Here is a 16,160-nt window from a genome sequence, read left to right as displayed (position 1 = left end):
ACAGTCACACACACACTCACAGTCACAGTCGGCAGTTCTTTGATTTCAAGCCAGAGGGGCCGATGATTTAATCAGTCCTACCAAGAAATGATGAACTCACTGAATTTATTATGTCAGATCACAGGTGTGTGTGTGTGTGTGTGTGTGTGTGTGTGTGTGTGTGTGTGTGTGTGTGAACATGTGAGGGAGTCAGAAACACAGTGTTCCTCTCATCAAAGCCCCGCCCTCCCCGCTGTCTCCACAGAAACGCAACACAATTGGTACCTGTCGCCTGGCAACATTGCCTGGTATCTTTGGGACACAGAGCTGCTGGCAGAGGGAACACACACACGCACACACACATGCACACACGCACACACACGCGCACACGCACACACACACACACAGCTGTCACAGACTAAGGGTTATTTTCACTTTTCTCCTTCACTGTTCTCTGCTCTGTTTTAAAGCTGATGTGATTGTTATCAGTGACATCATCACAATCAAGAAATCAGGTCAAACCTGAGGAGAAAACGTCTCGAAACTAAACCTTAAAAAACCTCTGCTTTGAAGGAATGACTTTGTGGTCCAGCAGAGGGTGCTGTGCGTGAAAGGACACACATGTGCATGTGTTTGTGTACAAATGTGAACGAACAACACCATTATTTCTATAACGTAAGGGAAAAACCACTCACTCTGCCACACCAAACCCCATAGAGAAAATCAGTGATTTTAGCTCAAATGCCGAATTCAATAAATAAGACATTAGAACTTAGTGATGGAGGCAACAGTGGATCAAAAACTCCTGTGTGTGTGTGTGTGATGTTAAAATCCCTGATTCTTTTCAGTGGGGTTTGGTGTGGTCGGTTTCCTGTTGGAAACCTATTTTTAAGACAGTGTAGACTTAAACTGACTCTGATTTAATTTGGTGAGCATTTTGTTGAGTGGGTTTGAATCCGTTTCTCTTCTGTTTCCTTCGATATTCACTCGTGTTTTCCTGGTTTCCAGCAGAGAATCCAGTTCTTATTTGTTATTATCACTGATCGTTGTGCTCATGTGTGATTGTGATGATTGTCCTCGTCCTCGTCCTCCACGTCTGTGTGTGGAGATGGAGAACCACAACCAGCCACAGATCCTCCCACTAACCTTCACTGTTACACACACACACACACACACACACACACAGCTCCACGTCATGGCTGGATGAAGCTTCATCAGAGCAGATGATGGACTCATCTGCGTCTCTTTTATCGTCTCATCTTCATTTTTCATCTCGGAAAAGAGTTTTTTTTTAGAAACTTTAACACTGTTGTGGGGACATTTGTGTGTCTTTGACGCTGAAGATTAATCGATTCATTCACATATTTAAAAATGACACGTTTAAGAAATAAATAAAAAAAAACTCAATCTGAGGCTAAAAATAGTTTTATTTAGTCTTAAAAGTCATTCTTTTCATATTTAAGTATTAATTAAGTTCTAACTAAAATCATTGTTTACAGTGTGTTAAATATTAAACCCCCACAAAATAATCCAGATTATATGGGGTTATTTGTGTGTGGAGTCACAGTTTGAAAGGCTGTCTGCTGCAAGGACACTCAAGTGTCCTCAGTGTCTCAAACTTCTGTCCTTTATCTGAAAAAAACACCAGTTTCCTGTTCTTTATTTTATTCTTTCATCACATTTAGTTTTTAACAGTCTGTCTTGTTTCCTCCTTGTTTCCTCCTTGTTTCCTCCTTGTTTCCTCTTTGTTTCCTCTCTGTTTCCTCCTTGTTTCCTCTTTGTTTCCTCGCCGTTTCCTCCTTGTTTCCTCTTTGTTTCCTCCTTGTTTCCTCTCTGTTTTCTCCTTGTTTCCTCTCCGTTTCCTCTTTGTTTCATACTGTGAGCTCCTGTTGGACACACACACACACACACTCACAGTGACCTGAGGTCGGCAGGTGGTCTTGTCAGCACATTACCGCTCTCTGGGGAAAATAAATGTCCCCTTTTGTTTGTCCACACAGAGGTCAGAGGTCAGACTGTAGCAGAGGTTCAGCTCAGTGTGATGTAGAAATGATAAAAAGCTGCTCTGTGTGTGTGTGTGTGTGTGTGTACATGCGTGTGCGCGTGTGCGTGTGTGCGTGTGTGTGTGTGTGTGTGTGTGTGTGTTTTCACTGTGCCTCTCAAACTTTGCTTGAATCAAAGATCCTTGATATCAACATATTTCTCATTTCTTCACATACAATTGATCGTGAAAATAATCCACTGATGAATGGATGAATGGATGAATGGTTAGCTGCAGTCTTAGTAAACTGTTATTGTGTTTGTTTATGTAAATGATGTCACATCTGTTTGGAAAAGGCTGTTCATCCAATAAGTGTTTCTTTACCATCAATACAAGCAGCATCTGCACACACACACACTTGTTTTTATATCTTAGTGAGGACTGTGTGTGTGTGTGTGTGTCTCTTTGATGTGCAGGAGAACTGGTTTAAAAACTCTAACAGTCATGAGTGAGAGCCACAGGGCAGCAGTGGAGAGAGAGAGAGAATAGTTTAACTGTGACTGTGGGCTGAACCTTTAATCCCATCACACACACACACATGCACATAATATAGAATACCTTATTCCAGTGAAGTGTCTGTATTTTAATCCTGGTCCAGATTCTTCAGTGACTTCATATCACAAACTCTGAGGTGAAGATTTCATTATACATTCATGTGATTCTCTGAAAACAGCCTCAGGCTGTGTGTGTGTGTGTGTGTGTGTGTGTGTGTGTGTGTGTGTGTGTGTGTGTGTGAGTGAGTGAATATTCTGATTAAAACCAGGCTCAGAAATTCAGAAACAGTTCACCCTCTGAAGAAGAAAAAACAGATATCAGTCCATCACACTTTGTCACGTGTGATTTGGGACTGAACCATGTTACACTTAGATTGATGCCTAATCCGTAATCTGGATTAGATCTCGTCTAATGGTAGCGTGAAGTCTCGCTGCGATTTGCCCAAAGTTTGGCATAAAGGTCTTGCGATGTTTGGAGTAAAGTCTCACGTTGTTTGGTGTAGAATCTTGCGATGTTTGGGCGTAAAGTCTCATGACGTTTGGGCGTAAAGTCTTGCGATGTCTGGGCGTAAAGTCTCACAATGTTTGGGCGTAAAGTCTTGCGATGTTTGGCATAAAGTCTCACGATATTTGGTGTAAATTCTCGGGACGTTTGGCATGAAATCTCACGGTGTTGGTGTAAAGTCTCAACGTTTGGCGTAAAGTCTCACAAAGGTTTGACATCAAATCTTGCGACATTTGACATAACATCTCACGATGTTTGGTGTAAAATCTCACACTTGCAGAACCAGTGAGGTTGTGCCAACTTTCCAAGTTGGAAACTTCCTGTTCAAGGAATCAACTCAACTTGAAAGTTCTGACTTCCTACAACAACTGGAACGTACCATTCATGAGTCAGCACATATAGAGTTGAGTACAGTGACTCAGCATTTCTCACTGCACTGGTGTGATGTGTTTTTTATAATGAAGTGTATTTTGTATAACTGACTACAGGTCATCAGATTACATTAGATTACAGGTCATTATAATCTCTCTCTCTTTATGACGTACGTATATAAATTCACACGCGTGACTCACTCGCCGCCTGTGATGTCGTCGATGACCTGACATCGACTCTGGGTCTCAGACTCCTGTGGTTACCATGGCGACGGAAATGAAGCAGCAGCAGAGTGGATCCAGAAGTCTCTCTGACTTTTCAGACCTTGATCCAGGATTAACATTAAAGTTTAATCCACAGACCCTGAGCTCAGGCTGATACTGTGCATGTTTAATCTGAGCCTTAAAGGGAAATTCTGTCTTTATGTCAATAACAAACAGCAAGAAATTATTCTTATAAAACCACTCAATTCTGAAGAACATGAGATAATAACAGCACAATGTCAATATCTGTATCTGTATCAGTATCTGTATATGTGTCAATATCAGTATCTGTATCAGTATGTGTATCAGTATCTGTATATGTGTCAGTATCAGTATGTGTATCAGTATGTGTATAAGTATCAGTATCAGTGAATATTTATGTGTATGTGGTGTAACACGTGTTGCACTTGTTGTCGGGATTATAACGAGGCGTCTCCTGACGAGTCTCCAAGCACATAGCAGCACAGTGACATCAGGGCTGACACCGGGGGATCAGTGGGGAGAGGAAGTGTCAGAGGTCAGGAGGGATTTTTATAGGAAAGTGTTTTTTATCTGCGTGAGATCGACTTGTTTTCACCTTCACAGGAACAACAAGTGTTCTGACTTTAATCTCAGAATTCTAACTTTAATCCTGACTTTAATCTCAGAATTCTAACTTTAATCCTAAATTTAATATCAGAATTCTAACTTTAATCCTAACTTTAATCTCAGAATTCTAACTTTAATCCTAACTTTAATCTCAGAATTCTGATTTTATCCTCAGAATTGGGACTATTCAGACTTTAATCTGAAACCTGACTATTTTCTTCAAATTCGAACCTTAATTTTACAATTCTGACTTTAATCTCAGAATTCTGACTTTAATCTTAGAATTCTGACTTTGATTTTGAATTCTAACTTTAATCTCAGAATTCTGACTTTAATCTTAGAATTCTGACTTTAATTTTAGAATTCTGACTTTAATTTTAGAATTCTGACTTTAATCTTATAATTCTAATTTTTATCAGAATTCTGCCCTTTTTTCGGAATTTAATCTCTGAATTCTGACTTTTTTTCCTCTGGAATTTTGACTTTTTCCGGCTTTTTCCTCTGAATATTTAGATTTTTTAATCTCTGACTGTTCTGTTGTCTTGTCACTTTTGGCCCTAATCCTCATCTGTAGAGCACACACACACACACACAAATATAACTGTGGACGTCTACTTCCTTGTTTTTACTGAAAATTAGATCTATGTGTGACAGAGGGGGCGGAGTCACACTCATGTTTTCTGTTCAAAGTGAAGTGTGTGTCTTTGCTGTGTAGTCTCCAGTGTGGTCACACACACACACACACACACACACACACACAGCATTATTAGCCCATGAAATATTTAATGCTGTTCTCTCTCAGCCTCTCACAGCTGATGAATCAATGCTCACGTCTGAGCACAGAGTAATAAATGGTCCGTTTTAGAGCGTTCACTCGTCTGTGTGCCCGACAACATTAACTCAATATGCACAGGAACAATTTTCCACTTGGTCCTTACACGCACACACACACACACACACACACACACACACACACACACACACAGTCACACACACACACACACACTGAGAGCAAAGAGAGTAAAGTAAACAGAGGATCACGCCGAGCTTGTTCCTGCCCCGACGCAGCGTATGTGCCTCTGTTCTGCATCAATTAATGGAACCTTCCCAGGGTTTAGCGATGACTCTTGACAGTGTTTACTTCGCCCGATCAATTCCTGTTACGGATCATCCGGCCTCTGGTTTTCTGTGGTGGAAGCAGCAGCAGCAGCAGCAGCAGCAGCAGCAGCAGCAGCAGCAGACTATGTCTCCTCTCTCACAGTGGAGCTGCTTTTATCTTATTATTTTTTGAATATTTCTCCATAAATTAACTCGACGTGTAAAATAAATATATATTTCGGTCTGTGAGAAAATTGGAAAAGTCTTTGGAGCTTTTGGGGTCTATTTACTCGTGGATGGAACATAAAACCTTTTAAATAAGAGATGAAAGACGTGAATGTTGAGTGGAAATGTGAGATAATGCTGTCAAACACACACAACACGCACATGCAAACACATTTTAGCCACTTAATGAACAAATCACCTCATTAAATCATTGTCAGCTAAAGTCTATGATGTCTCAAAAATATCTTTGAAAATCTTTGGAATGGATTATTTAACAGAAAGATAAAGTTATAAACATGTTCATAAGATAGAGTAGCTTTGATCAGAGAAGTGTTTGTCTAATCAGATTTCTCTCTCTCTGTGTGTTTTACAGACAGTAACTTTGTCCTGGGAAACGCTCAGGTGCAGTCGCTCTATCCCATCGTCTACTGCTCTGACGGCTTCTGCGAGCTCACGGGCTACGCCCGCGCCGAGCTCATGCAGAAGAGCTGCGCGTGTCACTTCCTGTACGGCCCAGAGACCAGCGACCCTCTGACGGCGCAGATCCAGGGAGCCTTAGACGAGAGGGGGGAGTTCAAGACGGAGCTGGTCTTCTACAAGAAGGAAGGTGAGAGTGGGAAACACGGGGAAATAATCTCTAAAGTGTTTATTCATCACTAATTTGACAACTGAGAAGTAAACGAGGTTGTGTAGAGGTTAGAAAAAATGCTAAAATGGCTGTTAAAGTTTGTTGAAACTGTTTTTCTTCACTAAAGTTCAAGGTTTTAAACGAATGTCACTCAACCCAGCAGTGGATCAACATCTCCTGTGTGCTGTGACGTTAAAATCACTGATTTTCTCTGTGGACGTTGGTGTGGGAGAGTGAGTGCTTTACAAACTTCAGTTTCCAGTCAGAAAAGTCTGTCCAACAGTGGAATAAAGTGTCAAAAATGTTTTTCCAGATATCAGAGACTTGATCTCACATAGATATTATTAAGTGAACCTTTTATGAAGAGGCTAAAATCAGTTTTTCTCGTGTCCCACTGGTCAGTTTGTCCGTACCTCACACAAAACCACTTTACGATTAACTCTATAAAGTGATGTGGGAGTCTCTTTTAAAGAGTTTAAAGAGTGTTTTGTTCTTTTCATGGCTGCTTCGCATATTGCAGACTCATCACACGCTTCAGCAAAGGAACGAATCTGCAGAAAATAATGCGTGTGTGAAATCCAGACGCTGACTTTGCGACGATGCAGCGGCAAAAACAGAAAAGTCTAGAAGGAGGATTGTGTGAAAGAGGGTAAAAAAAAAAACTCTGTTAATTATTAATAAACGCGAGCTGTGATTAAAGATGAATGCAGCGAGCGACGAAGTTTAGAAGGTTCCACAAAAGACCAAAAACATCAGAGGAGTCACATGTGGGAGGAAGACGTGGTCACATCTGCTGCTCTGTGATAGAAGCTCCTCTCAAAGATGAGCACGGAGTCGTAAAAAACACAACCACAAACATCGTTCAGACAGAACCAGTGTTTCACTGCTTTTATCTGCACATTAGCATTTTCATCCCTTTGTCTGAGGCAGAAGAGAAACAGAATAAAGTCGTTCATGACTGGACTCTCGCTCTGTTTCTCCCTGCAGCAACATTTCTAAAATCACATTTCATCCACACACTGCATTTAGACTCATTATTTATTTATGTCGACAAGATTCACTGTACAACACAACACGACACCTTTAGTAAACACACAGACTTTACATTACAGCAGTAATATGATGATTTTTAAGTATAAATATTGGTAGATACTCAAGGTTTTGGCATCAGTATTGGTAGATACTCAAGGTTTTGGCATCAGTATTGGTAGATACTCAAGGTTATGGCATCAGTATTGGTAGATACTCGAGGTTTTGGCATCAGTATTGGTAGATACTCGAGGTTTTGGCATCAGTATTGGTAGATACTCAAGGTTTTGGCATCAGTATTGGTAGATACACGAGGTTTTGGCATCAGTATTGGTAGATACTCAAGGTTATGGCATCAGTATTGGTAGATACTCGAGGTTTTGGCATCAGTATTGGTAGATACTCAAGGTTATGGCATCAGTATTGGTAGATACTCAAGGTTTTGGCATCAGTATTGGTAGATACTCAAGGTTTTGGCTTCAGTATTGCTAGATACTCAAGGTTATGGCATCAGTATTGGTAGATACTCGAGGTTTTGGCATCAGTATTGGTAGATACTCAAGGTTTTGGCATCAGTATTGGTAGATACTCGAGGTTTTGGCATCAGTATTGGTAGATACTCGAGGTTTTGGCATCAGTATTGGTAGATACTCAAGGTTATGGCATCAGTATTGGTAGATACTCGAGGTTTTGGCATCAGTATTGGTAGATACTCAAGGTTATGGCATCAGTATTGGTAGATACTCAAGGTTTTGGCATCAGTATTGGTAGATACTCAAGGTTTTGGCTTCAGTATTGGTAGATACTCAAGGTTATGGCATCAGTATTGGTAGATACTCGAGGTTTTGGCATCAGTATTGGTAGATACTCAAGGTTTTGGCATCAGTATTGGTAGATACTCAAGGTTTTGGCATCAATATTGGTAGATACTCAAGGTTTTGGCATCAGTATTGGTAGATAGTCAAGGTTTTGGCATCAGTATTTGTAGATAGTCAAGGTTTTGGCATCAGTATTGGTAGATACTCAAGGTTTTGGTGTTTGGTATTAATATTGGAAGATACTTGAGGTTTTAGTCTTGGTTTAATTATTGGACACAAAAAAGTGATATCGAACTATCCCTAGTTTTTATGACTGAAAACTAAACTTCATAGTGCTAGTTCTAGTTTGCTAGCATGCTCGTGTGGCTGTGACTGAACCATAAATGGGAATAAATCTGCCTCCTGTCAAATGTCTGTTGCTGAAATAACTAGCAACAGCAACTAATTTGCGCCGTAATGAAATAATATTAATCAGTATCTGTGTTAACTCCAGTCTTTCATCCTTTATCCTCGTTTCTCACTTGTTGTTATTTATATTGACCACACACACACACACACACACACACTCACACAGACACTGTCTCTTGTTTACCTGCTTGTTTACCAGTCAAACAGGGACACATGTTTTTATGAGCTAATCTTCTGCTGCTGTTTATTTAGACACATGTACAAACATGATCCTCTGCTGGAGATTAACCCGAGAAACAAAAAACCACGGCAGCTCGTTTTTAAACAGATTTCATGCATTTATGGACCAAAGAGCAGACGTTACTGATGAGAATCTGATTTAAATCTGATGAGATCAGATCACTCCAAGTTATTCCAGGTCGAGAAAGCAGCACCATGTCACTAAGTGTTAATATTTATGATAAGAAATCCAGAGATAATGTCCTTTGTTAATTAAATAAAACCAGTTTCTCTGATTTTTCTTCTTAAATGTGAATATTTTCTGTTTTCTTTGAAATTGTTAAAACTGAATAATTTTTGGTTTGTGGACAAAAAGACATTTGAGAACATCATCTTTTCGAGATTTATGGACCAAACAACTAATCGATGAATCATTTATAAAAAAAAACAAAGGTCAGTTTCAGTTCTACAGCAAACACAGGTCTGGAATTTGAGTCAATATTCACGTCAAACATCATGAAAAACACAAACTCTGACGTGAAAATCTAATTATTTTTGTTTTGTTTTTATTTTAGCCACTAACTCTCTCTGTTAATGTCACCTTAGCTGCTATCTCTCATTCTTAACTTCATTTTAGCTACTAAATCTCACTGTTTTCTTCACATTAGCGGCTATCTCTCAGTGTTAGCTTCACCTTAGCTGCTAACTCTCATTCTTAACTTCACGTTAGCCGCTAACTCTCACTGTTATCTTCACATTAGCGGCTATCTCTCACTGTTAACTTCACCTTAGCTGCTAACTCTCATTCTTAACTTTCACGTTAGCCGCTAACTCTCACTGTTAACTTCACCTTAGCTGCTAACTCTCATTCTTAACTTTCACGTTAGCCGCTAACTCTCACTGTTAACTTCACCTTAGCTGCTAACTCTCATTCTTAACTTCACGTTAGCCGCTAACTCTCACTGTTATCTTCACATTAGCGGCTATCTCTCACTGTTAACTTCACCTTAGCTGCTAACTCTCATTCTTAACTTCACGTTAGCCGCTAACTCTCACTGTTTTCAGACACTTTTTTCTAACATATTTATTGTATGAAGAGCAAAAACTCTGTTTGTTCACGTCAAACATCATGAAAACAACAAACTCGGACATGAAAATGGAATGATTTTTGTAGCAGATGGGCTTTAGTTTAGTTTTTATTTGATGTTACCCAGCATGCAGCAGTTGTACAGAGTGGTCCTGCAGACGAGAGGTCAGAGGAGTCTGCCGTGACGGTTCACAGTCGCTCACTCTATGAATAAATAACGTCCAACCTTGAGGCGGACGGTGAGGAAAGAACTCCTGTGAGAGACGTGAAGAGAAACGAGAGTGGACACGGACTCACAGCTGAAGACGAGGAGAAGACCAGTGTTTACCGTCTGCTGTCAGTGCTTTAGTCCACTGTGAAAATCTTTGTTTTTCTTTTTTTTTCCAAAGATAACAGTTGGAAGGATTTCCATTAAATGTGTAAAGACGGTCAGAGAAGACACACTGATCCTCTCTGATGTTTCTGCTCCAGCTGCACAATAAAATTCACTTTTATTTACACTTTACAAGTGTTCACACGTCCATCTGTCATTAAAAGCTTCTTACAATAAATAAGGGATAATATGATTACTCGGTGGATCAATTATTAACTATTTTGATCATCTTGTAATCAAGTATTTTTATAAATAATTAAAACAGGTTTCTGTGATTTTTCAGCCTCTTAAATGTGAATATTTTTCTGGTGTCTTTGCTCCATGTCACAAAGACATTTGAGAACATCATCATTTCCAGGTTTTCCAGAGATTTTTCAACATTTTCTGACATTTTATGGACAAAATGACTGATTGATTATGAAAGAGTCATTAGTTGAGGCCTGAAATATGTATTTCAGATTCAAAATCAATGTACCAACGTGACAAAAACATCTATCTACCTCTAATGAACCGTCTGTGTGTCTTTGCAGGAACTCAGTTCTGGTGTCTTCTGGACATCGTACCCATTAAGAATGAGAAGGGTGAAGTGGTTCTGTTCCTTGTGTCCCATAAAGACATCACAGACAAGAAGAAGGACCAGGATCCTGAGCAGGGACCTGAGACTGGTGAGGTTTTTATTTTACAGTTTGTCGCCGCCCACAGTTTTAAAGTGTGTTAAAAAAAATAAATATAGATATTTTTCTTGACTTTGTGAGCTCACAAAAACAGCCGCTAAGTCTCGCTGTTAACTTCACATTAGCTCCTAACGCTCACTGTTTACTTCATGTTAGCTGCTAATTCTCACTGTTAACTTCACCTTAGCCGCTAAGTTTCTCTATTAATTTCACATTAGCTCCTAACACTCACTGTTTACTTCATGTTAGCTGCTAACTCTCACTGTTAACTTCACCTTAGCCGCTAAGTTTCTCTATTAATTTCACATTAGCTCCTAACGCTCACTGTTTACTTCATGTAAGCTGCTAATTCTCACTGTTAACTTCACCTTAGCCGCTAAGTTTCTCTGTTAAATTCACATTAGCTCCTAACGCTCGCTGTTTTCTTCATGTTAGCTGCTAATTCTCACTGTTAACTTCACCGTAGCTGCTAACTCTCAGTGTTTTCAAACACTTTTTTCTAACATATGTTAACATATGAAACATAATGTTTGGAGAGGAAAAACTCTGTATTTTCTTTACACAGACTTTAAATGAAAGAACAACAATCACACATTAATAACGTGTCATGCTTCATCGCGTCTGCAGATATTCGTGCTACATGTCACACATGAATAAATCTCCCGTTTCATTTCTGTCATCTGTCACTTTTAATGTTATATATTTGAGTGTTTTTTATTATTATCTCACAGCTTTAATGTGTCACAGCAGCATTTTGTCATTTGAAACAAACAAAGATTAAGCATCAATTAATAATTTTAATTGCTCATTTTTTTTAGTGTGTGTCTGTCAACGTGAATATTGCATTTGATATGAACGACTGGCTATAATTAAGTGCACATGCTGAGCCATAAACACACACACACACACACACACACACACAGCTTTATGTGATAAAGCACATGTGCTTAAAGGGGTAACGCTGTTGTTATAATTATCCTGCAGTGTTTGTCAGTTAATTAGAGACAGAATCAGAGATTAATTTAAAATTAAAAATTAAATATGGAAACTCTTCTGACACACTACAACCCTGATATTTTCTAAGACAACTCATGCGGGGAAGAATTTAGAAAATTTAAGGTAGAACTAAGCATCCCAAGGCTCCCTAAAGGGGAAATTATTCTTTATTTTTTTCTAGTATTTACCCTAAATGTAATATTTTGCAATAGCAAAACGGCCAACAATTGCCTATTTACCATAATTTTGGAGTCTTTATGTATTTTCTAGCAAATGTGAATATTGTTCACTGGCATCAATTTCACATTTTTATGTGAAAATTATTTTTTTAAGCGAGACTGCGTGCAGCATCCAATGCTTCAAGCCCTTCTTCAGCCCATGTCCAAGTTGAAAGGATACTGGGCAAGTAACCAGAGGGTTGCTCGTTTAAAATCCCTGCCAGGTTTGTCTTGAAAATGTTTTTTTTTTTTTTTTTTTTGCAGTACAGCGAGGGAAAACACTGTACTAATATTGATATATGATCAAAACAACAGAGAAAAGAAGGTAAAGGAAAAATAAAAACACACATTCTAACAGATAAAATGAAATAGTTAAGTAAAAGAGTACATAAATAAAGTATATAACCACAAGAGGTACTGTATCTCACTGTTAACTTAAAATTTAGCTGCTAACTCTCACTGTTAACTTCACGTTAGCCGCTGCTATACTTATTAGAGCTGATTTTATAATGGATTTTTTGTGTTTTTAAACTCCATTTTTAAACCTTTGTTGTGATGCAGACATTGATTGAAAACATTCAGAGGTTTTAAATCTCTCAGACACAAACACAGCTCACTGAGGAGAAGAGGGTCTCAGAGTTGAGTCTGCACAATCCTCCTCATCATCGTCAGACTCTTCAATGAAGTGGGAGCTGTTTAATTTTTTAGATTCTTCAGATTGACTTTCACGGCGGCTCCCTGGTGGAAATAAAGCACCTGCTTGAAACCACTTATCCAGTATTTCCCTCCACCACTCGTCCAGACGGCCATCGCTTTGGCGTGAATGTGTTATCGCCTCACAGAGGAAACGACTGATGCCTCATTTCATTCGCACACACACACACATGGTCGTGTATTCATCCACACAACCCTTGCATTAAAAGTCTGATTTTAGTCAGACTAAGACAATAATTCTTTATGTAATGTAAACACGTTAGTCTGACTAAAACCGGGGGTAGTCTCAATTACACCTGCATGTAAACACTTAGTCAGACTAACATACCTGATAATGTGACTCATAGTCCAATTACACCTGCATGTAAACACTTAGTCAGACTAACATACCTGATAATGTGACTTATAGTCCAATTACACCTGCATGTAAACACTGAATCAGACTAACATACCTGGATAATGTGACTCATAGTTCGATTACTCCTGCATGTAAACACTTAGTCAGACTAACATACCTGGATAATGTGACTCATAGTCCAATTACACCTGCATGTAAACACTTAGTCAGACTAACATACCTGATAATGTGATTCATAGTCCAATTACACCTGCATGTAAACACTTAGTCAGACTAACATACCTGATAATGTGATTCATAGTCCAATTACACCTGCATGTAAACACTTAGTCAGACTAACATACCTGATAATGTGACTTATAGTCCAATTACACCTGCATGTAAACACTTAGTCAGACTAACATACCTGGATAATGTGACTCATAGTCCAATTACACCTGCATGTAAACACTTAATCAGACTAACATACCTGGATAATGTGACTCATAGTCCGATTACTCGTCAGATTAGAGTCAGACAACGTTTAAACTGCATCTACCATACGAGTGATAATATTCATATTTCAGTCATGTCACCGTGAGCAGTTTTTGAAACTGAGATGAGAATGAAAGAAAAAAAAAAGGCAAATGAGCAGAAAATGAAGGGAAGTCTGTGAAGATCACGGCGCAGTGAGTTGACATTAACAACCACTTTTACTCACAGACTCTGTCAACGCCTCATTTTTTGGCACTTTGCTCAGCGTGATGTTAAAAATGCAGAGACTGACGAGGAGTGAGAGGCAGGGAGAGAAAAGCTGAGAATCAGCGACGCAGGGATGAAAAATCAAAGGTTTCACTGTTTGATTGTTCTTCACACACACGACAGAATCACACCGGTGTGCAATGAATCATGGACCGAAGTCTCAAATCTACGGCAGACACTTAAAAAATTTACCAAGATGATCTCTGGTGACGGGTTTAAATTCTCCTCGAAGTTATTTGTGCTGGCTGATCTCGTCGTGGTAAATTATGAATTTAATCAAAGTGCTATCATGGTGAGCAGACAGAATTTAATAAAAGAATGGATGCTCCCTATTATGAAGACTGCTTTGCAGAACTTCTCTATTAACAACTCTTTTATTGATGGTTGAGTAGATGGAGATGATTTTATCTTTAAATGGGGGAAAAAACAGACCCATATACAGTATATGTGTGTGTATTTATGTATATATATACACACATATATATATATACACACATATATATATATATATATATATATATATATATATATATATATATATATATATTTATATGTATACTAGTAGTGTAGTATTATTTCTCTTTCCTGGACACAAGGTTTATTTTTCTTACTTGAAAAAGTCAGTTTTTGCAGTGTATACACACACACACACACACACACACACACACACACAGACACGGTGTTAATTGGCTGTGTTAATAATTGAGCATGTGTAGCCAGAGTCCACTTCTTCTCCAGAGAATTATTCACTGTATGTTCAGAGAAAATCAGAACCAGGATCAGAAGAAAAGAGCCCGAGGCTTTTTAGCATCAGCTCCTTCTTTACGTCATATTTTCTCTCACACCAGAAGCGAGAGGTGAGCGCACACGGCGGCGCTTCCTCTCACTGGACCTTCATCCACTCATAGATGTGCAGAAACATTCTTACTTGAACACATGAAGTCACCTCTGTGACTTGGTCTGTGAATCAGAATCTAAATCAAAACGCTGTTTTAAAGTTGACTTGAGAATATTGAAAACTCGCCACTTTCAGACTGTTATGTTCCGTAGATTCAAAGTTAAGCTAACGTTTTACATTCAAAGCTCACACAATAGCTGTAAACAGAAGGAACAGGTTAGCATGGTTAGCATGAGGTCGTGGAGATGCTAGCTTAACTTTGAATAAAAACTGGAAAAAGACAACACAAGCTAGCTCACTTTAGCATTGTTTTAAAAAGCAGCAACTAAAATGCTAAAATGAGCTAGCTTGTGTTCCTCTTTTCCCCCAGTTTTTATTCAAAGTTAAGATAGCATGTCCATGTCTTTATGGTAACATAGCTTGTTCCTTTTGTTTACAGTATTTGTGTGAAGATAAGCAAGTTGTTTTTGGTTTTAATGCTAATATAAGTTAGCTTGTTCCCTCTTTTTTCCAGTACTTATTTTACAGTTTTTGTGTGAAGATGCTGTTTCTGGTTTTAATGCTAACATGAGTTATGCATCATGTCTTTGAGCAGGAAATGACTAAAGTGAAGCAGATTAAGATTAAACACATTCACACTAGCCAGAAACCAGTTTAATCTGGGGTTCAATCTAGTTTTTCACCAGTTCACGCTTTAATAGAACTGTTTTGATTGTTTTTGTTTGTTTTTAATCTCCGCAGACGAGGAGACGGGTCTGCAGGTTCACAAGGTCACACGGCCCCAGGGCTTCAACAGCAACCGGCGCCGCAGCCGAGCCGTCCTCTATCACCTGTCAGGACACCTGCAGAAACAAGACAAGAGCAAACTCAAGATCAACAACGTGAGTTCCTGCACCTTTGAGTGTCTTCTACTTCTGGTCGCCAGAAGACGTCACACGTGTCAGATTAACACCCAATCTGCTTATTATAGCTAATCCATTTTACTTTTGAGACTTCTGCAGTGACGATTTTATATTTAGGTACATTTTATAAAGCAGAATTCAAACTTAGGTGGTTCAACAGAGACGAAACATTTCCTGTTTAAATAAAGTTATTAATTAAACCTTAGACCAGATCTCGCTAAAAAAATAACTTAAATCCGATTTCTTGTTTAAATGAAGTTATTACCAGTTAAATTCAGTTCTCTATTTGAATTTGCAGTTTATATCTTGGTTACCTGGTTTACAGTGTAGTTTTAAAAGTAGTAATCCATAAATGACATATTTTAGGATATTTAATTGTGTATTTTAATTTGTAATGACAGACCGATTTGTAAAAAAAACAAGTAAATCTACCATTTATGTTATTGTAGTTATAACAAATTGGTGAGAAATCTCGTTAAACGAGCAGCTTTTTGATTTTTACGTATTAAACTGATAGAAGATGTAATTATAA

At 38.6% G+C, this 16,160-nt stretch overlaps 1 protein-coding gene across 1 annotated transcript in view; it reads left to right on the top strand.

The window, feature by feature from the left end:
- Positions 1–16,160, top strand: part of kcnh3 (potassium voltage-gated channel, subfamily H (eag-related), member 3) — a 78,436-nt gene that overhangs the window by 34,684 nt on the left and 27,592 nt on the right. The window contains exons 2-4 of the mRNA XM_058623222.1: positions 5,939–6,172; positions 10,658–10,792; positions 15,468–15,607. Coding sequence (XP_058479205.1) covers positions 5,939–6,172; positions 10,658–10,792; positions 15,468–15,607 — 509 coding nt within the window. The remainder of the gene's footprint in view (positions 1–5,938; positions 6,173–10,657; positions 10,793–15,467; positions 15,608–16,160) is intronic.

Source organism: Solea solea, chromosome 2, assembly GCF_958295425.1.
Source record: "Solea solea chromosome 2, fSolSol10.1, whole genome shotgun sequence".
Taxonomy (NCBI): Eukaryota; Metazoa; Chordata; class Actinopteri; order Pleuronectiformes; family Soleidae; genus Solea; species Solea solea.
Note: the sequence above shows the minus strand (reverse complement) of the source record. Positions and strands in the feature narration are given on the sequence as shown.